At 44.3% G+C, this 25,877-nt stretch overlaps 1 protein-coding gene across 1 annotated transcript in view; it reads right to left on the bottom strand.

Moving 5' to 3' along the window:
- Nucleotides 1–22,408, bottom strand: part of jarid2b (jumonji and AT-rich interaction domain containing 2b) — a gene marked incomplete at its 5' end in the record, with an annotated part of 98,760 nt that extends 76,352 nt beyond the window's left edge. Inside the window, one exon of the mRNA XM_079232010.1 lies at nucleotides 22,364–22,408. Coding sequence (XP_079088136.1) covers nucleotides 22,364–22,408 — 45 coding nt within the window. The remainder of the gene's footprint in view (nucleotides 1–22,363) is intronic.
- Between the last annotated feature and the right edge of the window lie 3,469 nt (nucleotides 22,409–25,877).

Genomic DNA, 25,877 nt, shown 5'->3' with positions numbered 1-25,877 from the left:
GCCAGTTACGCCAAGGAGCACATTACAGCAGGGTAGAGCACATTTAGGACTTCAGACGATGACTTAAGTGGATCTTCCACTCAAACGTCACTCTGCATTGGCCTCAACTTCAGATTGTTGTTGGTAGATTTCACCCGCAGAAGGAGCATGCAAAGACAATCAAATGTGCGCCTGTGTGTGTTCCGGCATGTGTATCCTTATCTCGGCGGAGCAGGAGGAGCGAGTTCAAAATGATTTGCGATGCATTTATCCTGCCCTAAAAGCTTAGCACCCATATGCCGGGTGCGTACACGCTCGCTTCTCTTTTTTGCCCGAGACAAAGGGTCACTGAAAGCATTCAATCATAATGCGGCGCTGAAGAAAAATGTTCCCATTTGTCTCTGGAAAAATAAATCAATCTTAATCTATCGTGTCCCTTTCATTTCACATTGACAGAGGGAGTGGGAGGAAAACTAAATCAATAGGCGAGAAATGTGTTGTGGCGACAATGACGTGGCATTAGGTGTGTGCGTCTCAGCCTAGATGTTGACGTTTACGGGACATTCCTGAGATTCCAGATGCCACGCATTTGGTTTGACCTGAGAAACCTGACAGTGAAGAAGAAACTGAGAGGATTCACAAGATGGCGAGACAGTAAAAAGGGAATCATTTCACACATCTAACTATTTCTCACACACTGCCATCTGTATTGTAACACTGGGCTCCCGTCTTATTTTGCACGGCTCTGGGTATGAACTCTACACGTCCACTGAGCTGGGGGTGAGGGGGAGAGTTGGGGGGCACTGGGACTCTGGCCCTCTGAAACCACAACTCCCAGGAGGCTCTGAGGATTTATTGACCACAGGGGCAGTCTGGGAGTCTGGAGCTAACACGATCTCTAACCAGGCCAACTGGGAAAAGAAGCAGAATTAGTACAGGGGAGGCCATAGGGGTGTGTGTGTGTGTGTGTGTGTGTGTGTATGTGTGTGCGCACACACACACACAGAAGTGTTCCTGTGCACTGGAGACAGGTTAACTGCTAGTGTCTGCACACAGCGGAAGACAGGGCAGAGAGCTGCCGCCCCAAACATCCGTTATTTAGGGAACAGCCATTGATCTTTCTCTCCCTCTCTCTCTCTCTGTCTACATCTGTTCCCTCCCTCTCCCCTTTCCTCACACCTGCTCCCCCTCTCTCCCCTCCTCCCCTCTGTCTCCCTTTGCCCACCACTTATTCTGCCTCTCCCGTCGCTCCTTGCCAAGCTACGTCAGTCAGCAGACAAAAATCACTCGACACAGAATTAAAGGTCCTTGTTTTTTTTTGCCCTGTGTTGCAAGGCTAGCCTGGACAGTGTGGTACTAATAGCCACGCACACTGAATGCACACTGTGAAAATCTCCATCGGATCTCTTCCACTTCCCAAGACTGTTTTCCCACACAATCGTTCCCCCTGTGTTTCTACAGAATGATGCGAGTCACATGGGATCTGAGTACTTTTCGCCATACAGCCACCAAGTGGGACACTCAGGAATTTTGACGACTGTCGGGGTTTCCCCTCCCAGTTTGCGACCACTCACTATTTTTGGTTCCCATTCCCACTAAAACTTCGGAGTGAGGGGGAGGATGGTATCCTGTCAAAGAGATCCGTGAATTCTCTGTGTGAGCACCGAGTACAGTGAGGACTCAGTGGGGAGAGAGGCCGGTACACTGAAGCCATTGTGAGCCAGCCAGCGCCACACACACACACGTGGTGCTAGGCTAGCATATACAGATACGCTCTCATGACCGGAGGGACAAGAGCCGTCTCCCAAAGCCACACTATAAACCAGCATGCTGTTTTGGCAGTTAGTATCCAAAGGAATTAATACGTTAAGCTATTAATTAGATATCAGTCAAACTGTGACTTTGGAATGTGGCTGCCAGTTAAACTTAAAGAAAAAGCTATATTTCTCCCTAAATATTTATTCCTTTAAGGTTTTGTTTGCCGAGATGTTTCAGGAGCCGTCTCTTCGCTGTCCAATATTGGATTTTATGTTCTCCAGCTGCCTGTCTTCATTTCCTTTGTGCTGGGAAAACAGTGTCCACCAACAACACACTCACAAATCTGCCAAATTTAGTATCACTGCTCCCCAAGTAATCACTGCTTGGAACTAGTATGTTTTCTGGTAAATAGATAGCTAGAGTCAAATTTGGACTAGAATGCAACACAATCTCCTGAAGTTGAACCGTTATCAAACTCAAAGTTATCAAACGAGATGCCATCGTCTTAGTTGCTGCAGTTGGGTGATGTGCACAAGCATCATCACATAAGCGCCCCCACACACACACACACACACACACACACACACACACACGCCAGCTTCTCTGGTGTGACGCCGAGCTGAGCATTATATCAGCACGGCTCATCACAATGGAGGAGTATGTGCGAGTGTGTGGCTTTGCATCATCGCAATGGAGGAGTATGTGTCAGTGCATTTACGTGCGTGTACTAACTGCACTCCCTCTCGTTTCCAAACCTCCATTTACCACCAAGGTCACATACAGCCCTTTCCCGGCAAAGTGAACGACTCCTAAGACGATGGGAAGGAGCAAATATGTCTGCTCCTCCCGCTCGCACACACCTACGCACCGCTGTCACTCACTTTGTCTCGCATACACAAACAAGAATTCGCTGAAATTACCATCTACAAGACGTAATGATGTGGCTTGCTATATAGACACAGCATGATGCCATTCCTCTTGTGTTATGCACAGATAAGTGGAATCAAAGACAGTAGCAGCACACTGGGGCAAATGTCAGGTTCTGTTACTAACTACTGCCATAAAACAGTGTGACCCTGCACAGCGCTGCACGGTTAAAGTCACGTTGTGTGAAGCTAATTTACTGGTTAAGAACTGTGCAAGTGGGGTTCTAATCTAAAGCTACGTGGGATCCATTTTATGGCAAGCACGTGTCCGGAGGGCTGAGTCGACCGAATGCAAGAGGTCGTGAATGGGACTACTTTTTGGAAACCCAGTGGTGACGTAAAAAGATTTTCCTCTAAGCGCTTGATGTTTAATGGTGTTGGAGGCTTTTTTTGCCATGTTGTCATAATGAAACTGCTCTGAAATCAGGTAGTCTTCCTGTCAGAGCAGCTGAGGAGGAGGAGGAGGTGGTGAAGGGGAAAGTGTAAAGACGGATGACTAAGATCAACATATTATCTGAAAATAATGTGTTATGCAAAAAGCTAAAGATACAGTGACTTTACCATTCAGCTTGGAAACACACACATTCAGAAGCATGACCAAATCAAAAGGCGGCCGAGCAGGAGGCCCGTGCACTATTCTTGGGGAAACCCTGCGCATGTTTGCGTGCCATGCATCTCTCCTGCTGGTTTGAATAATTAACTTGGGGCCTCTTTATCCTCCGGGCTTTTCAGAGTTGCTGGACCGTTGACTCGCCCTTTTTAATTCCTTTGGGTTTTGGCTAAAAAAAAAAAACGGGGAGACGCCGCTGGCTCTTACGGGACTGCGCTTAAACGCACCACACACACACACTTTCTCCTCTTCAGGGTGTGAAAGTTTGTGGTTTTCGCACAACCAAGTCATTTCAGAAAGAAAACAATAGAGAAAAGACTCATCTGCGAGACGAAATGATGAACAGCTTCTCTGATCTGTTCCCAGTTACCCAAAACACGGGGATTTCTGCTAACGTGTGCTTGTTTTTGAGTCTGAGTGAAGGGTATGGGCACAGAGTAAAATACAGATATGAGGGAAAGTAACAGGAAACCTCATTGTGAGAAGAGTCACCACGTACAGAAACAGTGTTTTTCATAATTTTCTATACATTTACCTTTGAGCCGTGTGGGTAGCAGACAGTCTGGTTTAACGTGATAGACACTGCCTTGTTAGTTTTTGCTCGCCTTATACAAACATAACGCAAATTGAATCCATTAAAGTTAGAAACAAAAACTAACAATAGAGCCAACGTCCAGTCAAAGTTTTTCTGAGCCAAAGTTGCTTCGAGGAAGTGGGAGTAGAGAGCCTCAGCAAAACGCTCGCATTTCCGAATCAATGTTTTATTGACGCAACTGGTAGCGAGCAGCAGCTTTTATTGTATTTGGCAGGCCATTGATTTGAACACGTGCTGATCTCTCCGCTCATCTATATTCATTTGGACGCTGAAGGCTTCTTAAAGAGACCGAGGGAGAAAGGGTGCTCATGGTCAGAGGTACACACGGACACACGCTAATGACAAAACGAAAAACGAAAAAAAGAGGTACCCTTCCTATTATGTTCAGAATCACTCGAGGGAGCGATCCATATTCACAGTCGGTGTGTTAACATTTAACAGCATGTTGTTGACGTGTAGCTTCACGTGCGAGTTCAATCCACCAACACATCCGCAAAGAGATCACAACATCAGTCAGTTCCCCAAGAAATTTTTTCCAGGTTGAGACCGACGCTTGATGTGCATTTTTAACCATATTTTTAATACATCTAATGCAACCAATAAAGCTAGCACGTTGTGCGGTTGCTTGCGTGTGTGTATGTATGTATGTATGTATGTATGTATGTATGTATGTATGTATGTATGTATGTATATAGCTGAGCTATGTCCTTGGGTATGTTGTACACCACGCAAGAGCTGCATTTTGTTGAACTATGTTTGCATATTTAGCAGAGAACAAAATGTGTGTGTATATATATATATATATATATACACACACACACACACACACACATATACACATACATATATATATATATATATATATATATATACACACACACACACATATACACATACATATATATACATACATACATACATACATTTTGTTCTCTGCTAAATATGCAAACATAGTTCAACAAAATGCAGCTCTTGCGTGGTGTACAACATACCCAAGGACATAGCTCAGCATCCATTAAGGAGCAATCTCCAGCTCTGGTTTCACTTCCCATTAGCCACTCAGAGCCATGACAATACCCAGGGGGGGGGGGAGACGGTGCAGCCCTGGCTTTTCCCTCTCTTCAAGGCCCTCACATTAGTCACTTCTTTCCTTCTCTCTCATATATATAAAATATATAGATGTACCCCACCAAGAAGTCCTATGTTTTGTCCAGTATTTCTTTCCCCTAAATGTCCAATTAAAATGAATCTCCTCCTGTAATAGAGGGGAAAGTGTGTGAAGAGAGGCCGTCAACCTCCAGCCTAAGCGAACCCAGAGTGGCACCATCAGGCACAGAGGTCCGGTTTGGACCTCTGTGGAGTACTCATGGAGTACTCATGGAGTACTCATGGAGTACCTCATTGAGTACCTCATGGAGTACCGCATGGAGTACCGCATGGAGTACTGCATGAGCCATCGAGTGTTTACAGAATGATTTGTGTTCCAACCAAAAAAAATTAAGTTATTAAAGTTATGGAGTTCGTAAAAAAAAATGTTTAAAAAAAATAAATCATAAAAAGTAATATGGAAATGAAATGCTGCACGTTTGGAATATTGTGATGTTAATGACCTACATTGATAATATCCTTGCACACTATCTAAGTCAGTCGTACCTTACCCCTGCCCCTCTTCCCCCACCTCCGGTCCCAGATTACCCATCAATCCCATTTCATTCCACTGGCTAACACAGCCCACCAATCAGATGGCAGGATGGGGAGGAATATGATAGTGGATTGGCTCGTTTGGGTGGAAAGGGGTGGAGCCACTCAGTCATCCCCTAACAACAGCAGTGTGCTGTGAAATGAGTGAGCATGAGAGACCGAGAGAATTCACTGGTCCAATTTCACCCTGCTCTCGCGTTTAGTTCTTCCTCTCCACTTCTTTACTTGCCTCTCATGCCAGAGGCCTTCTGTCGTTCTCTGACTCTTTCGTACACACCTGTTCCGTCTCAAAAAGAGTGCCCACACACACTTCCCCCACCCCCTCCCTGCTCGCTTGGCTGTCAGTCTGCATATGACTGCTGACTCGGTTGCTCGCACCATTGAACAGAGCTCTGCTGGGGCTTCGTCCGTCGCAGCGCGCACGCACACGCACACACACACACACACACACACACACACACACACACACACACACACACACACACAGCTGTGGAGGCCGGGGGAGATCAGGCTGGTTCCTGGCGGAATGAAGCAAATTACACACACTGTGCTACACATGCCCACACACAAGTGCATATGCGCACACATGTATGCACACACACACACAAGCCGCTCAGCTCGGGTTGAACGGGGTCTCTGTGCTGACCTACTTCTTTACTGTCATTCAGAGGCAAACACTGGGCACACTCGCACTCAATGGAAACGCTGCAATAAAGCCTGCAATAGAGACTGCTGTTCGCATCATATAAAATGTTTAGGATCAAGACCCCCCCCCATATTTCCTGTGGTGAGGAGATAGCAACAAAAAGAGGCCCTCTTCTATAGACTAGAGCTGCTATCAGTCAGCTACATCCTCAAGCAGCCATCTTGTTTGTGTGCATGAGAATAATAAATGAGTAAAAATGAGAAGCAGAAATGATGTGTTGAGATGGGTTATTATTACTATTATCACACATGCGGCCTTTTAAACTTTCAGGTATTCAGTATGGATCAGATCAGTTTTGACATTTTGTAAGATCACATCTTTAATTCTGTCCAATGAGCCTCTCATGACATTGAGAGATCGTTTTGTGTGTGTGTGTCTTGTTTGTTCAAAACTGATAGAGGGCTGTAGCTGTTCCAATGCCTCCTCTTTATCTCTGCAATGATAAAGCACAAAGTGCTTCAAGCATCAACAACCCTGCCTTGGACTCAGCCAGGGACACTTTTTTGTTTGCAGGTTATTACTAACACCTGAAAACCTCGGAAAAATGTGCATGTTGTAAACAGTCTTTCAGCCTTAAGTCAACTGCCATTCAGTCATGATGAGCAACTCTGGACAACTGAATTGCATTCAATGAATACATACACTGCAGTCACTGGCATGCATTTCAACCAACAATCCAGTTTGTCACATGTAAGGAAGATTCTTTGCGCATTTCCATTTGCAACGATTGTGGACGGTACCGATCAAACCACTCCATTCTTGGTCAAGGTTCCAAACGAGCTGAGCCGTGACTAGAAGGCGGAGTTAAAACACTGCAGACCACTGATTGGACGGAGAGAATCGTCACCAGCATCGCCCGCCATTTTTAAACAGCCAAGCTATCGTCAACAGCAACCGCAATTGTTCATTAACTCGACCCAGAAAGAATGCCAGCTCGCAAACTCTCCAGTAAGTCGTACACACTAGATCCTCCCTTTGGTTGCCATCGAACTGATTCAGCGAGTGTCCTGTTGAAGACTGAAACACAGCTAATGGACATCTCTAGCACAAAAGTTCTGCTATACACCTCTCTCTCATCACCAAAGTAACCCACTGGACACTGGTTAAACTTTCTGTAAGAAGTCCTGAATAGATGAGAGTTCGAAAGTTGTCTCAAATTACGAATGCATCCTACAGTTTCATGCACTGTGATTATGAGACATTTGGGTTGACCTTCTGCATTAGACGCTAGTAAAATACAGAATGTCAGGTGGTTTCCAGACAGAAAGTGATATTTAAAGTCTGCAGCTTAATCAAGGCAGTATAACGTTACCATGCAGCTGTGGTATATTTCTTTGGAATGGCCACGGTCATGGATGCATAGCTGGTTGGTGTTAACAGTTTGTGCCAAAACACCTGCAGCTTAAACAGGTGACCATTAGAGAGAAAGAGAGGTGATTCCCAGACACATTAAGGCTTTATCACAAACCTCCAACCTTTGCACTCACATGCGCGCGCGCACGCACGCACGCACACGCACACGCACACACACAGACGCGTGTGCACAACACACGAAGCCCACAGAGGGGGTCTCATGAGCCCCCCCTGCTCTTTCAGTCTTGACAATAGCGGCATTGATCTACCAGCTACCTACCAGCTAGAGAGATATGAAAGGAGAGATAGAAGGAAAACGGGACAAAGACAAATAGAAAGAAAAAGGCATTGCAGCCCTTCAACGGATATCTGTTTGCCTCCTTGCCATGCAGAACATGTTTCCCAATAAGGAAAGTCTTGTGACTTAATGAGACAATAAAAATAAACATCCCACCCCTGAAAAAAGATGCAGTGAGGTGAACAGAAAAGAGAACGCTATAACACGATAACCTTGCATTGGTTATCAATCAGCTACTCAGTCAGCTGCTGATGGGTCAGGTTGGGCACGCTCAGAATAGTCTGCCAGTGAGTGACAGCTGCCTTCATAAATCAATCCATTTGACAACTTATTCATACATCAACACCCTCGTTTATGGAAATCAGATGCAAACTCGCTGTCGAGCACTAGACACATTTACAAGGGATTATCCAATTCCCCCACAAGATTATTTGGTGGTCTTGAAGTGCAAAAGGGAAGAAAAAAGAATGATATTTCTTTATGGCAAGCTTTTCCCCAACGATGGGAGCGAACGATAAAACTGTGCTAGCCTGGAGATCTGCAATTTAAACACATCCAGACATTGCTTAGTAGAGAAGTACAAAGATGGAATAGAGGTTAAAAGAAGCAGACATTAATGTGTATGAGGATAAATAAAAAAACACTTCATTTTTACTGCAGCAGTGGTTGCAGAAAGATGAATTTAAACATCTTTGTGATCTCGCAACCACAGGCACACTAGGAATTCTGGGCCTCATGACTCCGAGGTTGAAACAATAAATATCTAATCCCCGTCATGTCACAGGGCCCCTTTGCAGCTCCGGGTCCCCTGAATCGATCAGGGCCCCCCTCATAGCCCCCTGTGACACAAGTGAAGGCGTAATCAATGGGATTTAGCGCGTGCTACAGATGCAATAACAAGGCAAGTGAATGAAAGACTTGGAGCTGTGTACGAGTGTCTAATATGTATTGTTTGTGTGGAGGGATGATTGATAGATTGGTTCAGTGGTGTGATATGATGCTCATGACACGTGAAGAGTGTGCATAGTTCACATGAAAAATAAAATAAAATTGAGGCAAAGGGGGCTTTGTGTGCAACCAAGAGGAGGTAATGGAGGAGATGCTGAGCACACAAGCAGCTTCATTTCCCATGATACCACCTTAGCCACCAGCTCCACTCGAGATGATATGTCACCAGGCTAAAGTCATATTCATTTAGGGTCAACACGTTTGACTAGAGTAACAAAACAAACCGCTCCTGTAATCACCTCAACAACCTCTTGTGTTTTCCACAATGAGTTCTGTGTCATCCTTAAAAAAACAAGCCCTTGACTGGTCACATTGAACTACACTAATTCAATGTAATGAGGCACCAAACAATTCTCTTGCTCCAGTTCCAACAACACTGATCAGGAGAAATGGCATGTCATGTAAGCCGAAGTCGACACCGAGATTAAAAATTCAATATAGGCCAAGTCGCTCAATATCACGACCATCATATTTCAGCCGGGCTAATCAAATTCACAAGCGTGACCTCTGGGGTATATTAAATGTGTATGTAACATGTGTCATCTCTCAAATGTTTTGCAGGCAAGATATCCATCTACACGGGTAAATACAGCGTAGAAGGTGAGCCAGCAGCAGTCTGCTGTAAGGAATTTGCCATGCCATAAAAATGAGCAGTGGAGGCTTTTCAGCGTGCAGCTTGCCAGATCCACGGGAGGGAGACTAAATGATTATGTTACAACAACAGCACTCCAGCGCTCAGAAAACAACAATCAGGGTCTGGGTAGGATATTGCAGCCGAGTGAAATTAAAGGGGAGTGGGGGCGAGACAGACTGAGGGAGGGAGAGTGGGAGACGGATTTCATGGAGATCATCGGGGGCTGGGGGCTGTATGTGTATCTATGTAACTGGCCTGCTCCAAAATTCATACATCCTCTTTATGAGTTGAAAGACAGAGGCGGCGAGAGAGATAAGCCTCTTCAATGTCCAAGCAGCTGTGACAGCCTGATCCTGTGCAGAATATGACCCCGTCACTCAAACTCCATTTGGGCCTTTTCAACAAGCCAAAGTTCAAACCCAAAACGACAACACTTCCTCTCAACATACAGTGTTGCATCACTAGGGACGAAAGAAAAACTGTGCCTGGGCTGTGGCCCGCGAGGGGTTAACCGGCATTGGGCTGAGCCTGATGCAGATTGTCATGGAGATAAGATTACCAGTTAGTGTGGTGGTTAATGGAAGCCACCACAGGCCTCCACTGACAGTTGACAGGAAAGACAGGAAGAGGACCTGACCACGGTCACACCGGTACCCCTTTCAGACAGTCAGTGACGCAGGTTCAACCCATCTCCAAGGCGATTGCACATCCTCCAAACTTGAGGTGTGGCAATTTCTCGATTCTAAGACGCATCACGATACGGACGTGAACGACTCTGAATTGATGCAGTGACTAAGCCTAGCATACTTGTAATACACTGCAGAGTTGTTGTATTTAAGTTTTACGTACTGAGGTGGCTCACACAGAAACTACCATTGAAAATATGCAGATTTTTAGGGCATAGACAGATTTTTTTAAAGCACTTTCTAAATACAAAGGGATTCCGATTTATTGTGTTAATTCTTGAAAAAGAAGCCACTTTAGAAAATTGAGCATGCGATACATTGAGATGCATCGAGAATCTTTGACAGGTGAATTGTAATGGAATTGAAACCTGATGCGATCAATCCAAACCGGCCTCACAACCTTCCTACTGACCTGGAATAAACACAGGGCTTTAATAAGAAATGACACTTCAATGTTACAGGTGTTTAAATAACATTTAAGTACATGCACAACTTGAGCAGAGTGTTGCCCAACAGTGAGAAAGTAACCTGTGACATAAGATCCATACATATGGGTTCTTATCTCCAGGAGGAAAATGGTAAAAGACAGACAAACGTCCACAAAAGCAAAATGTTTCTTTTTAGGTTCAATTTCCAAACGATCCTGGCCAGACACATTTTAATCTAGCTTTACACTGCCACAACCATGTTTAAACGGACCAAAACTAGATTTAAAACCAGATTACACTACTTCGCACTGGAAAAAAATTAATCACTTGGGAGAGCCAGAAATGATGAGACCATTTTTATCTCACAGAATAGGCCTGCATAGACCAGAGTTAGGGCAGCTGCAGGAAGTTGCGGCGAGAGCCAAGCTGCTGTTCTACAATATATACAGATCATTTTTAATACAATGTGAAATATGTGAGATTAAAAGCACAGGACGAAAGCAGCTTGAAATGTTAGTCAGGATCCCAGACAATATTGAAACCAACATCCAACACATAACTATAATTCACACCAAGTACACTCAATTTACAATGCAGCACAACTGCTCATTTACAATTCACCGAGACCTCATAGTGCTATATCCAAAGCTTATTTTTCTCTGTATTCTGCTGTGTCCAACATCTTAAGCCTTTTTAAAGCCTGCCTGTGTGTGTGCGCGCGTGCCTGTGTGTGCGCGTGTGTGTGTGGCTGCAGATTACAGTGTAGCCAGAGAACGCTATGAAACAAAGCCAGGGCTTAGGCAAGGGAGTTCCTCTGCGTGGGGAGTTGTAGTGTCGGCCCAGGAGTCCATTCCCTCGCACAACCGCTGGCACAAAAAAGACAAGAGGCAATTAAGAAATGATTTTCACCTCACAGCTTGGGACAAAACCCTCGTACCTCACCCCACCCTTTGCTCCACTCCATCCACTATCACACACAAAGGCAAAGTCTCTGAGGCCTAGGGGCCCCGGAGGAAGAGGAGAAGGAGGGGAGGGGACTGACAGAATACAGGGGACAGAGAAAGAGAAGGTGAGAGACAGCTTAAAAAAAAGGGGGAGGACTATTAGAACATTGAGACAAAGTACAGCAGAAAGATTGTGTGCAAAAGCAATGGCGCACGCAGTTTAGATGGAGGTGGAGAGGAAAGCAAACGGGTGTGAGAAAGAAGTGAATAATGGCGTTGGTACAGTGGGGATGAAGAATGAAGGTGATGCATGAGGGGCGATTAGATGGCGTCAGTGTAGCTAGCAACCCACAGGAGGGAGAGGGGGAGAGAAAGAGAAAGAGAAAGAGAGAGAGAGAGAGAGAGAGAGAGAGAAAGAGAGGACCACACGTGTATTGCAGACGCCATCACTGGTAATGGACCTCAAAGGAAGCCTGGATAGGAAGTGAAATTAATTAATTTATGTCGAAGCACAGAGTAGAAAAGAGAAAACGTCAACACCATATCAGCTCAAGCTGCATGGGTGGAGCGTAGTTACTTGACGCCAGAGATGTTTTGTTTAGCCGTTGTGGGTTTGTTTCTGACTCACTCTGCTGATCTACCAGTCAGATCATTGTATGACTGGATGAACTCTGTCCCGACTCAGTGTTTCAAATAAATCTATTAATGACATCGTCAGCATAAGAAAACAAATAAATGGAGTTCGATATCCAGTGGCTCGCACCGACACACTGTGTCAAAGTTGCTTTAAATTAGTTATCAGTAATTTATCAATTTGTAAACCTCTGAGTCGAAGCTCTACTTCATCATCCGGCATGCAGACCACCCTGTATGTGGCCAACGCTTAAAGGAACAGTGTGGAGCATTTAGAGGGATCTTTTGGCAGGAATGGAATATAATAATCAATCAGATTGTTTTCTTTAGTGTTTGATTACCTAAAAATAAATGATTGTTTTATCTCCATGAGAAGGGGATGTAAATACAGCTTCTGCCTTCCGACTACTACTACATTGGCATTCGTAGATCTATTTCTGATACTTCTCACTTTTTTTGTCATACTTGGGAGTGTGTTTTGTGGATTTAGTTGTTATTCTGTGTGTGAATAAGATATATAATGAATACATGAACAACTTCTCCAACTTAAGAAAGAGCACAATAGGAACCAAAACCAGACTTAAAAACAACCGTCATATACGACTGAATGGTTTGAGTAATATGAAATTTTACTCTCTATTTCAGGGACTGAATCATGGGGTGGTGTTTGTTCAAAGTGAAAATGACTGAGAATGTAAAAATAATTGATCGGCTGTCAGGAAATGGGCCAACATCATGAGAGCTTACCAGTTTCTTTATGATATCTGCAATTTACTGAACACAACAACAGCTGGGTAATACAAGAAAGCCAGATGACTAAAAAGGAGAAATTAAAATATTTAAACTTTCCATAGAAAGAGCACACACAGCATACCAAATGTTCTAGGTAAAATGCCCATTCTCAGTTTCACCGTTTCTCACTTTATTTCTCCGACTCAATATCGAGTAACTTCCCCAGAATGCCGCCAGGAACCAGACGCCGCAGCAACAATCTAACTTTACTCTTCATCTCGTGCCACAGCCTCATGAGCTACCTCGAAAACAAAAAAAGAAGGAGACGAAGTTTGACTTCATGTCAGCATGACAGTTTCTATAGAAACCTGGGGGTAGGAGGGCCAAGTGACACACTGAGACACACACACACACACACACACACACACACACACACACACACACACACAGTTGAGGGGGGTATGCTCTCTAGTCACCATGGTAACTTCCTGCTAGTTGGCTTAAGAAGTCTGTTTACCAAGAGTTAGTTTCGATTTTCTCTTAACTGCAAACCAATGCCTGCATTACTCATTTTAAAAGCGTGAAAGTGGCATGCTTGGAATCAACCAGTGGTTATTTCACGTCCTATCCGCATTCTCAAACAATTAAATCTAAAAACACGGTCAGCTTTTGTGTGATGCTTTTTTTTTGGGAGCTGTGTTTTGTACGGAGAGGAATTTCAACAGAGATCGGTAGAGAGGCCTTGCCGTCACTGTGGATATTCCACTTGAGATGGTGCCTAATTTGATTATTTCTATCCTCTTGGACTTCTTCTCCTTGACGATCACAGGTTGTGATTTCTCCCTCTCCCTCCCCCCTCAGGCCTTGTGATGTTTGATCCAGGGCCAGGGGAGGCTGGCCAGACATTCAGCCCAGACTATGGCGCCCTTCCCTCAGTGTACCATGAACTCTAGCTCCCTGCTGTGAGGCCTGGAGGAAATCACGCAGCCAGGAGAATTATAAAAGCCCTCATCTATTGAGCAGAGGTTAAAGGAGGGGGAACAATACCTTTGACTCACACTCTGCTTCTCTCTGGAGAAACTTAAAAAGCACCTATTGCTCATAAAAATAAAAAAAATAAATCAATAGGCAAAAAAAAGAAGAAAATCAATACTGCTGCTCTGACTTGCCAATTCTTACTCTGCTTTTCAGTTATATGAATAGGAATAAGAACAAACCCCTCCCTCGCTACCATAAAAATGTTTTGGTTACAGCAGAAAATGGACACCAACATCTCTTTTAATACATTTTTGCAAGAACAAGATTTACCACGTGCAAAATGACAACCCCAGAGGGCCAGATTATGCCTGTGAATGCATGTTAGTATGTGTGTGTGGCTAGCAGGGTGGTGTTGGAGGGGGTTAATTCACACAGCTGTGTAAGATCAAACTGGAGAGAGGTTTCCAAAGTTTCGTTTGGCACACAAAAACAAAACAAAACGGATGAGAGAATGTGAGATGCCGACGGAGTGGGAGACCAAGAGAAAAGAGCCTCAAAACCACCAACAGCCTAATCGTGCAGCTAAGCGGTCGGATCTTTCAAGCAAAGGATCATCGCATGCAAACACATATACTCAGTAAAAGTAAATTACAAAAAAAATCAAGTGCAAAGACGAGGGAACAGATCCTGCCAATCGTGCACCGGCTTCTCTGCGAGGCAATTTCACAGCTAGGCGAGGAGAAAATACCCCCGCTTCTTCAGTCCCGTCTCCGCCGCTATCCCACAGAAAGCTCCCAACGCCTCCTTCCTCTCTTTTGTAGCTGTGCTGAGCAATAGAGCGACTGAGTTGAGAGGGAGGAGGTGAGAGAGATAGTGTGGAACAGCAGGGGAAAAAATCCACTCAGTATTCTATTACAAGACAAGATGGGGGGGGGGGGAGTAATGTGTTTCTCATGGCGGTTGGTGGATGGGGGTGTAGGATGGACGCAAACAGAATGTGTATATATTGACCTGCGAATCAAATAAACCGTTTATTCAGCCTCTTACAGGCCTCAACCACCCACCTCCGCTTCACCTCCTCATCCCTTCCGTTTTCGCACATGCGAGCCGACGCTGTAACCAGCACATCTGACAGCTGATACACACACACAACCTTCCACTAACCAGGTTTAAGCATTAAGACATAATCTTGTCCGTCCTCCAAATACAGTTTGGCGGGCCGAATGGGTACGAGTGAGGGCCAGATGCAGTTAACACCTTTTTTCTGGAACCAGTAATTTTCCTCTAAATCAGTCAAAACCCACAAAATATACAACTACTTTTCTGCCTTGAATCAATAAACTGTGTAGAAAACCTCTTTACACCACGCCACCTTCACCACATGTACTGTTTTTATTTTTTGTATCTTTCAGCGAGGGCTGACATGAAGAGATTAGGCAGCAACAGTGACCCAGCCACTTTGCTCCACTGGCTCATTACTCCCCTGGTTCAGGGATGGAGGAGGGAGGAGTTGCCATCCTGAATTAAGGCCTCCCTCGCAAGGGGCCAAATGCTTGGTGAAAAGCGTTGCATTCGAGGGCTCTTTCACAGAAGGGAGGTCACCGTTCCACAACTAGCCATGCATGTTGGAGAGCCACAAATGACTGTTGTGAAAGAGAGGGATAATGATTGTCAATTATTATTTTTTTAAGTTATCACCAAATACCCTCATGAGAGATTAAATGAGAGCGATTTATCGGCCAAGGCAGAGCGGTGCCAAAGCGGACCTGAATAGAGTGGTCAGTGGCTTGTTGGCAGGAAGAAACAAACTGCTCCATCATAAAAAGAGTGATTCATAGATTACTGCGCTTGGTAGGAGGCTCGTGAGGCCGTAACCCATAACAAGAACATTTATGAATGTACACCGAATGGTAAAACTGAACAGACTGCAATATTCAGAGAGAATGATAAGTCAGCACACAGCATTTTCAGAAGAAGACCATGGCAGGAAGCTTCAGGATAAACTAATCTCAGTATAGTCAAGACATTTTATGATGCCGAGTCTTACTGGCATAATCAGTGACAGTGAAACTGTTATTCCCGGCAGAAAGAGACGGAGTAATGGAGGATCGATACCGACTGAGCCTCTGCTCTGTTGCTTCATCCCTCGAGGCTTAATTCACTGGATGTGTAAAGACGACGGTGTCACAATAGGGGATCAGATGGGATTGACCACCGGATGAAAATGTAAGGAGTGTTTATTAAACTGATGTAGCTGTGATGAAGAGTGAGGAGAGGATGAGCAAGGTTCGACCAGAAGATAGTTTGAGAGATGTACATAATGGTCATTAAAAGCTAAAGCCTGACTAAGCTACAATGGCTGGGTGATGCAAAAATGGATGAAAAACAACCTAATGCCTCCTATTTCAGCTTACAGAGCTTAAAGGGAAGCCCACGGCTAAGCTGCCATTTGAACTAGAAGCAAAGGGCTCCTGAAGAGTTGTACGATTATTTTGTGGTTTTCCTTTCTTAAAAACACAAAAATATGGAATTGTTTGCAGAAAGACATACATCAAAACAACTCATTCAATTTGTTTTCTCTTCATTCTACTACTGCTGAATGTCCTTCATGGACCCCACAAAGCCTGCAAGGCCAAACCAAAGACAAAGCTAAAGTGTTGATTCAGCTTCATAGGGATCCTGAACGGATAAGCTGTGGCAACCACTCACTCACTTATTCATTCACTCACACATACACACACACACACACACACACACACACACACACGACTGAGCGGGTGTGTTCACATAAACAACACACACACACAAACACACACAGCCTCTCAGGGCCTGACCAGCTGTCTCACTCCCCCCTCCATCTCCATCCAAACCCACAGGAGCAGGAGGATATAAATCACTCGTGCAGAGGGAACACACGTGGCGAACGTAACACACACACACACACACACACTCACTCCCCTACTTGCATTGGCCGTCCACAACTGCACTGTGTCCAACTATTGACGCATATGCTGTAAAACACACCTACACACGGGCACGCTGCTCGTGAGAGAAACAAAGAGTCACGCCCTGCGTTATGCGATTGCTCCAATAAATGACTTACACCACTGATAGCCACAAGGCACCTTGGTTTTGAGGTTGGCCTTAAAACCGGTTGATTTCTCCTGACTGCACGTGTAAACCCACACGGCCTTTACCTGTGTGTGTGTGTGTGTGTCAGAAAAAAAGCCGGAGATTGTGCTCAATGCCAACAGCTGATAAGAGAAAAGGTCATATTACATAACAGGAGTGTGTGCCGTCCGCGACATAATGCTGGAGAGAAGAAGAGAAAGACAGAGGCAGTAAAGGGTAAACAGGGAGCGAGAGTCTACATTTGTGTGAGAGAAAAAGAGCGGAGTGGTGATGCATTTGGCCGCTGAATATCCATCGCCGTTCCAAATCGAAGCCGGCAGCTCAGAGAGCCTGTAATAATGCAGTAAACTCTCCGTTGGCAATGTAGACCTTTATCTATAGAGGGCTCTCTTCTCTTCATTTCAGCACAAACTAAATAAATAAGGCCGAATTAAATTGGACCGGGCTCGCCAATATCACTCCCAGAATTTTTCTGGCAGTGCTTATCGAGTCGGCAGGCCCTGCGAGAGGAGAGACGAGGCCAAAGGGACGCGAAGCCGGGCCCCGCAGTGTGGGAAGAACCGCTTCCGCTCCGCTTAAAAACAAAACTGTTGAGGGGAGGGGCACGTGAACTGAGGCCTGATGGTGTTTCATTACTAGACAGGTTATAGCGAAAATTACTAATCTGTCACTGTGACAGCAAGAGGAATAAGGCTGCTAAAACATCTGATTAAGTGTTTTCTTAACCATTATGTCAAGTATGTAGTATGCAATATAGTTTGTCTGCACAGGGTGACACACAAACTCCTGGTTTGTTTCGCTTATTTTCCATCGTGTGTGAATTGCTGGCAACTTTTCATATTCTTGGCAGTTACTTTTATGCCACGCTGTTACAGTTTGGCAACATAATCAAAATAGCCCTGCTTTGATTTTCCCCCATTGGTGAATAAAGAACAATAAAGCAGGGTGTTGTTACTACCAAATTAAAATGTCTTATCCTCTGTTGCCTTTTGTTTAAGGCTATCCCCGCCACATCCTGCTGGTTTCAAACTTGATACACTCATCACTTTACAGTCCGCATGGCTAAACTGTCTCATCAAAGTGACGCTGATAAAAATGAACAAGCACATATGGAAAGCACTTTTATCTTTTACGGTGGTGCTTTTCACAGGTGCCACGTGGAACGTTACCATACGAATGTAGTCAAATAAACAGGCAGTAAACCGTTGCTTTTGCCACAGTACACTTTGGTTTTGCTTTGGTAGCCATAGTGACAGGGAGGTTGCAAAGTGAACCCTGCCATGTTGCACACGTGAGGAGAAGGGAGCTTATGAAAGAAGAATTTGCATTGAAACATAAGGTTAAATGAAGCGCATAGAGGCTCAGGCACGGTGAAAAAACAACCCTCTGACCCTCTCTTCATGGTCCGACATGAGGCCCACATTTCATTTGGACAGCCCAAGAACGGGAGAGCGAGACAGAGACGGGGAGAGAGAGAGGGGGAGATAAAGAGAGGAAAAGGAGGAGGGGGAGAGTTTGTGCCTTTGCACTCCCAACTCGGCCCCGCTCTCTATTTTTGTTTCCTCTTTTTGTGCACGCTCAACGCACACTCGCAGTGCAATGGATTTCCAACTTGGCCCTCATCAGTTGTGCGCCTGATGAAACAAACACTGACAGCCTCTTTACATTTGTAAAGGCCCCTGCAGCAGCTGTGCTTGTCCCACACACACTATGCGTGCACACAAACACACACGCACACACACAAACCTTTGAATCGGAGGCCTAGCCCCAGCTGGGGCCTACAGGAAGAGCCGACTCTGCACAAAATGGCCCTGGCTGCACAAGGCTGCACTCTGCCGTGCTCTCCTGCTATTCTCGCTTACACGCATTCACAGACACACACACACACACACACACACACAGTGTGTGTCATGTTTCGTTAGACAGAACAACACTGCCGTACATTAGTGCTTGCTACCCCTGTCATTACACAGCACCTAAGCTCAACCCCTGGCTTGAAAAGCACCAACAAATGACAAAAATAAACATCTAAAAAAGGGAAATGTAATCATTTTAAATGGGAGAAAGAGGCTCGCTTGCTCCTGCAGTGTCACTGCCTGACAAAGCATCTTCGGGAGAGAAAAACCTGACGGAGCGGTTTGTCTTTCTTTTTGGTTCTGTTTACATTGGCAACTATAAAGTCTAGTGGAAATGATAATTGACTTATTTGCTTTTATTAGGGACTCATCCCCTTTTTTCAATCATCTTATGATGAATTGTATTATCACTCGAAGATAGTGGGTGTTTGTTGGATGCAGAGGGTGGGGGCGGAAGGGTAACAACTCGCACTCATGTTTCAGGGGAAATGGTTAAGCCAAGCATGTATAATTGTCTTACGCTAATTATGAGTGGGGGAGGGGGGTTGGATCAGTCATGGCCAGGAGTCCTGTCTCAAAGCCTGGAGGGAGGCTTTGGGATCTGGACTCCTCCAGGTTGCTGTGGAAATGCACATATGTGAACCTTATTTGGTCCAGGCCAGACTTCATGCATCAACTGCAGCTGCCAAAAACATGTGACAGATGTGACACACGCAGACAGAGGACACGCATCCTGCAGTCGGTCACACACACAAACAAACCACCCTCCAACCCCCGATACTCTTATAAATAGATCAAATGAAGAAAAGAAGAAAAAAAAGCCAATCCAATTTTTAGAGTGTGACACAGTTGGCCATCGTAGTCTGGTTCAATTTTAAGTGCAGACTTTCAGTTAGTCATCCTTTCTAGTGCGCATCCCGTTTTTTTCATATCAGAGGGAGACTTAGACAAGTAGACACAAATCTAAAACATTGTCTTATTAGCAATACTCAACTCCCTAAGTTAAATGTTACTGAGGCTACTTTGTCACTGGAAGGGAAAAGTCACTGTAATGGTTGAAGATTCAAAAAGTCAACTGTGACGATGTCAAAGAACACTATGGGATGTTAATGTACTGCAGAATACATCAAGCACACATGGTACGCACAAGAGTTGCAATGGACCAATGCTAGATTGACCTTTTCAGTCATTTAAAACATCTGTCTTATCGGGGATGGATCACATATGTGTTGCTTTCCAACAAATAAATGTTGATGCCCACATATTTCAGCACATTGTGTTCCTGGCAATGATGTAACTCAAAATGTATGTTGCTCAAAAGAAGAAATAAAGATGTTTTTTGTCTTCTCTTCAATAAGACAACAGTATACGGCGGACTGGAGAAACCGATTCAAAAGTGACGGATTAAAAGCTTGAGGAGATGCTCCTTTGGAAGGAATTTTAGTGGATCCCCTAAACATTGGTTCGCACTAGTTTGTAGGAGACAGAAACAAAATGGACAATTGAAAAATAAGCAGGTAATATTCAGAATAAGCTTTAATTGCTTTCACATGGAATGTGTAATCGATTTAAATGTACTATAGGCATTGATAATCTAATTAAGATCGAAGCAAGAATGCACAGAAACAAACCCTTTTTTAATTCATTCTCATTGTTCCCTTGCTCCTAAACCTGTTGCTCAGCTTGGCCTTTTGCAACATTTTCTTTCAGCACAAAATAGATGTGACAAATGGTTCGGTTTGAAAATTAAAAATCAGCCATAAACATTCTGCAGGGGGTGGGGGGGGGGCACGTTTAAAGACACTCCACGTGTTGTTTGGATGGGGAGGGGGGCAGAGGTTAGCTCTGCTGACTTCAGCTCCGGGGCATTAGCAGATATAAAATGCCTTCTGCCATTAAACGCAACAATGTGCCAGTGGGGTCCTGTGACAATAAGTCACAGCAACAATCTATAAATACACAAAAGAAGTGCAACAAACTTTAAAAAGACCAGAAACAGAGGCCCGGCCAGCGTGTAGGTCTTCATGAAAAACGATCCATGGTAACTTAGTCGAGCCATTCACACGTTTCCAGGATTTAAAGTTTGTGTTGCATTCACGAAGGCGGGGACAAATGAGTGTTCACCTGACTAAATTAACCACCTATACCCTGGACTGTTTTTTATATATTTTATTTTGCAGCCCCTACCCCAGAAATTCACCCGTGTTACTTGCAGAAAGAAAATGGTTGCTTCTTGGTATGGCTTCATACATGAGCCCCTGCAATGCGACTGAACGAAGCCTCTTTAGAAGATCGGATCACACGGAAAACCACCAGTCGGGCAATGTGCAGTTCAATGTGAATTTCTGCAGCCGAGGACGAGACCCTTGCGCCTGTAAACTAATCCCCGGTAGTATCGCAAACATGGGAGTTATTCCTCCACGGGCTGCTGCTGCAATATCTGTTCGTTAACAGAGGTCACGCGGAGACCCGCAGGATTACCGAGACCCGGGCGGACTCCTCGCGCATAGGAGGACGATAAAGCGGCGGCGACCGCACAACAACACAAGAGTGTCCTCGCGCCGTTTCAAGTGGTGGAAATTGAACGAATATGCTGAATCGCATGACCCTCCCTCCTGCTCACTCTTTATGGAGAGAAAATTAAAGAGCCACAACAGTCCGCGAAACATGTCGCTTTGCCAGCATCTAAAACACACACACACACACACACACACACACACACACACACAGCCAGCGGACATTACCGCCCCCAACACAAACTCTGCACGTAAGCTTCGGCACGTGAAAAAAAGGTTTTATGTGTATATTTTCTCAAAGGTATGAAGCGGAGGTAAAAAAGGAAAAGACACCGCTCAGCATGGGACGAAATGGAAGCCGAAATAGCTGAGCCATGGCCGACAGGCTCGTCTTCACGGCTCTGAATGGGAAGAAATGGGGCGCGAACAAAAGCATTTTGTGAGAACAGTTCGCCAAGTCTTTTAATTCACCCAACCTTTCGTGGCTTTATCGCATAGCCGAGACACACTGTGCACACCTCCTCGCTCTCAATCACGCTTTAAAACGAGTCGAAATGAGCGAAGCAATCCAAAGCACCCGATGTTCAAATAGCCTAAAACATGTCTGATGTCGAAGAAACGCTGCAACACAGACCTTGAATAAACATTGCTGTCTCTTTAAATACAAAAGCATGAAATTGTTAGCACGCTGATGTGACTTACAGGCGTTACCATTAAATGATATCTGACCCAAATAGTACACGAGCTGCCCGGTGGTAACCTTCACAGTCCGCGATGAAAGTTTATGCATTTTCATCGTAAACGAAGCAAGGCAAACTTGAATAGAGCGATCGGCGTTCGTGAGCATTTCAGGCACATATGTGTATGTGTGTGTGTGTTTTTTTACTTACGTATTTCTTTTGAATGATATTCCTCTTAGGTCTTTCCTTGCTCATTATGCAATCCCCAAAAAAATGTTTGGCTATAGAGAGAATGGCCACATGGATTTCTTTCTTTGACTCGCCTCTCTCGGAGCACCACCAAATGACGATTTAAATCCCCGGCTCTTGTAGGAAAAGGCTTGCTGGCTTTGCAGAATCCTCCTTCGGCGTTTCCCTTAAACTATTCGGTTATAAATCCCAAAATTCAAGGGTCGACGACGGACAGAGACGGACTGGACCCAAACTCGCTCGGGGATAACATAGTCAAAACAAATGCACAACAATAAGTTCCATTCGCCAAAACAGCTCGGCTTCTCGTCTCTGCGCACTCACTCCCGGCTCTTTTCAAATGCATGAATATACTTGAGGGGATGCCCGCAAGTTACATCTTGTTTGAGGTGACGACACGACGAGAAATGAATAAATATAAATTAAAAACGAAACATAAGGTGTCACGTCTTTCTTCTTGTTTTTGGAAGCTGGAGCCTGCGGTCGACGAGAGCTCTCCAGCGGCACGGCTCTACTGACTGAGCTCAGCTCCTTTCTTCCTCAGCCTCAGCCTCGCAGCCTATCACGTCCTTCTCCATTCAGCGGTAACTTCAAACTCCCAATGAGACGGCCCTCGGCACTTTGCACTGCCACATAGTCCTCTCGCATATTATTTTATGGACTCCTGTTGTGTTGGTGGTCATTGTTAATGGCAGCTTACAGTGATCTGGCAATAAACGAATATTAGTTTGGAGGCTCTGTGTTTCTGCGGGATATCAAGGAGGCACGAGTGGTCTCCAGTATAGGCTTTATACCTCCCCTATATGCTGGTAGTGTTTTAAATCGTACTATTCCTATGGTGATGATGTGTCTAAGTTGAGAAAATAATATATTTGTATTTCCTATTATGATCTCATGCGGCGCAGTCGCATGTTTTTTGATACACTACATTTATGGTGTTATGTGTTGTTACATCTTATATATATATATATATATATATATATATATATATATATATATATATATATATATATATATATATATATATATATATCAGGTTAATGGGCCAAAGTAGTGGTTCCCAAAGTAGTGGTTCCCAAATGTTCCCAAATGTTCATGTAAATGTCTGCCACCAACCCCCAATCTCCACATCACCCCCACAACGGAATGGTGGTTAACCATTAAGGTATTTGTTTCATAGAATGCAGTGGTGCTTTCAGGAACCCCTGTAGTTTGGGGGGTTTACTTGGATGTTAGTAGGCAGAGCCTCAACTCTAGCAGTGGCAGAATGCTCCAAAAAAGTCTTTACACGTGTGTTCTCCTGAGCTCATAGTAAAATGCATTGGTAATCAGATTAGGCTCTTCCCTCTGGAGACCTACAGGGGAACACCCGGGGGTGTCAGCAGTGGCACCCCACTTTTTGAATGTCTGCCCTAACATTAACTAGTCCTTACCTATACATCTGCTCAGTTACACACACTCCAATTATGTTTGCTCTGATCAGTTGAAGCGATCACCACACTTTCTCACAATGGACAACACAGTAAAAACTGTAATTGAGGGTTAATTCATATTTAATAAATACATATTAGTAACCTATACATCAGAAGAAGAAAACATGTTTTACTCTGTTTTGTTTGAATAAAATTAGACGTGAATCACGAAGTATAATCTAATTGTAATTAATCAGGGATGTAAAAGATGCAGAGAATTGATACATTTTACTCATTGAGAGGTCTTTGATTTTAATCATCTTACAAGTCAATCCACGATTTTTGCACCACATGGACATCAATCAATCATCTGCCGCAATCAGGGACAGGGACTGACACCTTTTTACAAAGGTAAAGAAGAAAAGATGATGGAAGTCTCAGCCTTATTTACTTTAACCAGTGGATGATTAATAAAGTGGATGCACATTTTCAGATTTTCTCTCCAGTTTTCATGCACCGATTTTCCAAGAATGTACCAAGATCTTTGATCTGAGGAGAATATGAGGAGATTCATACATATTTGTTCAGGTAATATTCACACTTTTATGTTATTCACTCTGCTATGACTGTTGTTGAGCTGTCTGGGTGTCCTCATCCCCCTCATAGAAGTGGGCTCACTGTGTCATTATTCTAGTATACTGAGTGGGACGGTTGCTCTGTATGAACCCTGTTAAGAGTAGTGTGTGTTTGTGTGTAGGTGTGTGTGTGTGTGTGTGTGTGTGTGTGTGTGTGTGTGTGTGTGTGTGTATGTGTGTGTGTGTGTGGTGTTACACAAAGACAGATATATAGTTGCCTTGCCTTGTCTTTAAGGTAGGATTTTAAGGGGAGCTCTAACTGTAGGTAACTGTACAGTGTTGAAGCTTTTAACCATTGTTAGGCAGCTATGACCAGGATTGGCTAACTAAAAGCTCTGAAATATTTCAACAACTAATTGCCATGAAATGTTGCACAGAAATCTGTGGTCTCTAGTGGATGAGTCCTACAAAATCAGGGGATCTCCTTAGTCTCTACAGAGGTTAAAAGGTTACATCTTTAGTGAAATATCTCTACAATTTTTGGATGGATTGCAAAGAATTTTGGCAAAGATGTCAACGGCGCCCAGAGGATGAATCCTCATGACTCTGGTGATCTGTGAACTTTTCGTCTAGCCCCACCAGCAGGTCAAAGTGTTTATTTATCAAATAAAATATCTTCACATCTACATTATTGGTAAACAATGGTTTATGGTGTATGGTTCCCAGAGAATGAATCCTACTATCGTTGGCGATCCCCTGACTTTTCCTCAAGCGCCACCAGGTTCAAAGTTGTGATTTTCTGTAAAATGTCTCGACAACAACTGGATGAACTGCTTTTAAGTTTGGAACAGACATACTGCACACGTTCCCCTCAGGAGGAATTTTATGAACTTTGATGATGCCTTGACTTTTCGACTTTTGACCATCCGACATTCACCTCCACTGATTGGTCAGCTTTGTGGGGTGAGGAAGGACCCATGGTTTGAACTTCTCTCGCTCTGCTCAACTAGAAACACCTTTTCTCACGTCTTAAGAATTTGTTCTGGTGGAGTGCCTCCACCCTAAAACACACATTCAAACTCACAGTCACAGGTAGTTTGAGCTCCTACCTCATTTTACCTGCACGTCTTTACACAAACCAGTGGACAGGTATGATCAAGAAATATTACAAGCAGATTTAGCATCTCCCCAAACCCTTCAGAGCTGGATTACTATCAATCACCAGCATCCGTGCAATCATACTGATTTCATTATCATTCATGTAACGAGCAAGAGCCATCGATTCGTCTTCTGCGTTTGATGTAGATTTAGCATAACGCACCGAATGATCAAAGCACTAAACTTACCCATGAATGCATGAACAAAGACACCAAATCAATAGCCAACGGGTCAATAATTCTCAGCGAGGCTCTGCGGATGACATGAAATTTATGTAGCCTCCCGTTAAGTCACGCTATATGTAATATATAAACAGAATAGGAAAGAAAT

Source organism: Taurulus bubalis (genome assembly GCF_910589615.1).
Source record: "Taurulus bubalis genome assembly, chromosome: 16".
Taxonomy (NCBI): Eukaryota; Metazoa; Chordata; class Actinopteri; order Perciformes; family Cottidae; genus Taurulus; species Taurulus bubalis.
Note: the sequence above shows the minus strand (reverse complement) of the source record. Positions and strands in the feature narration are given on the sequence as shown.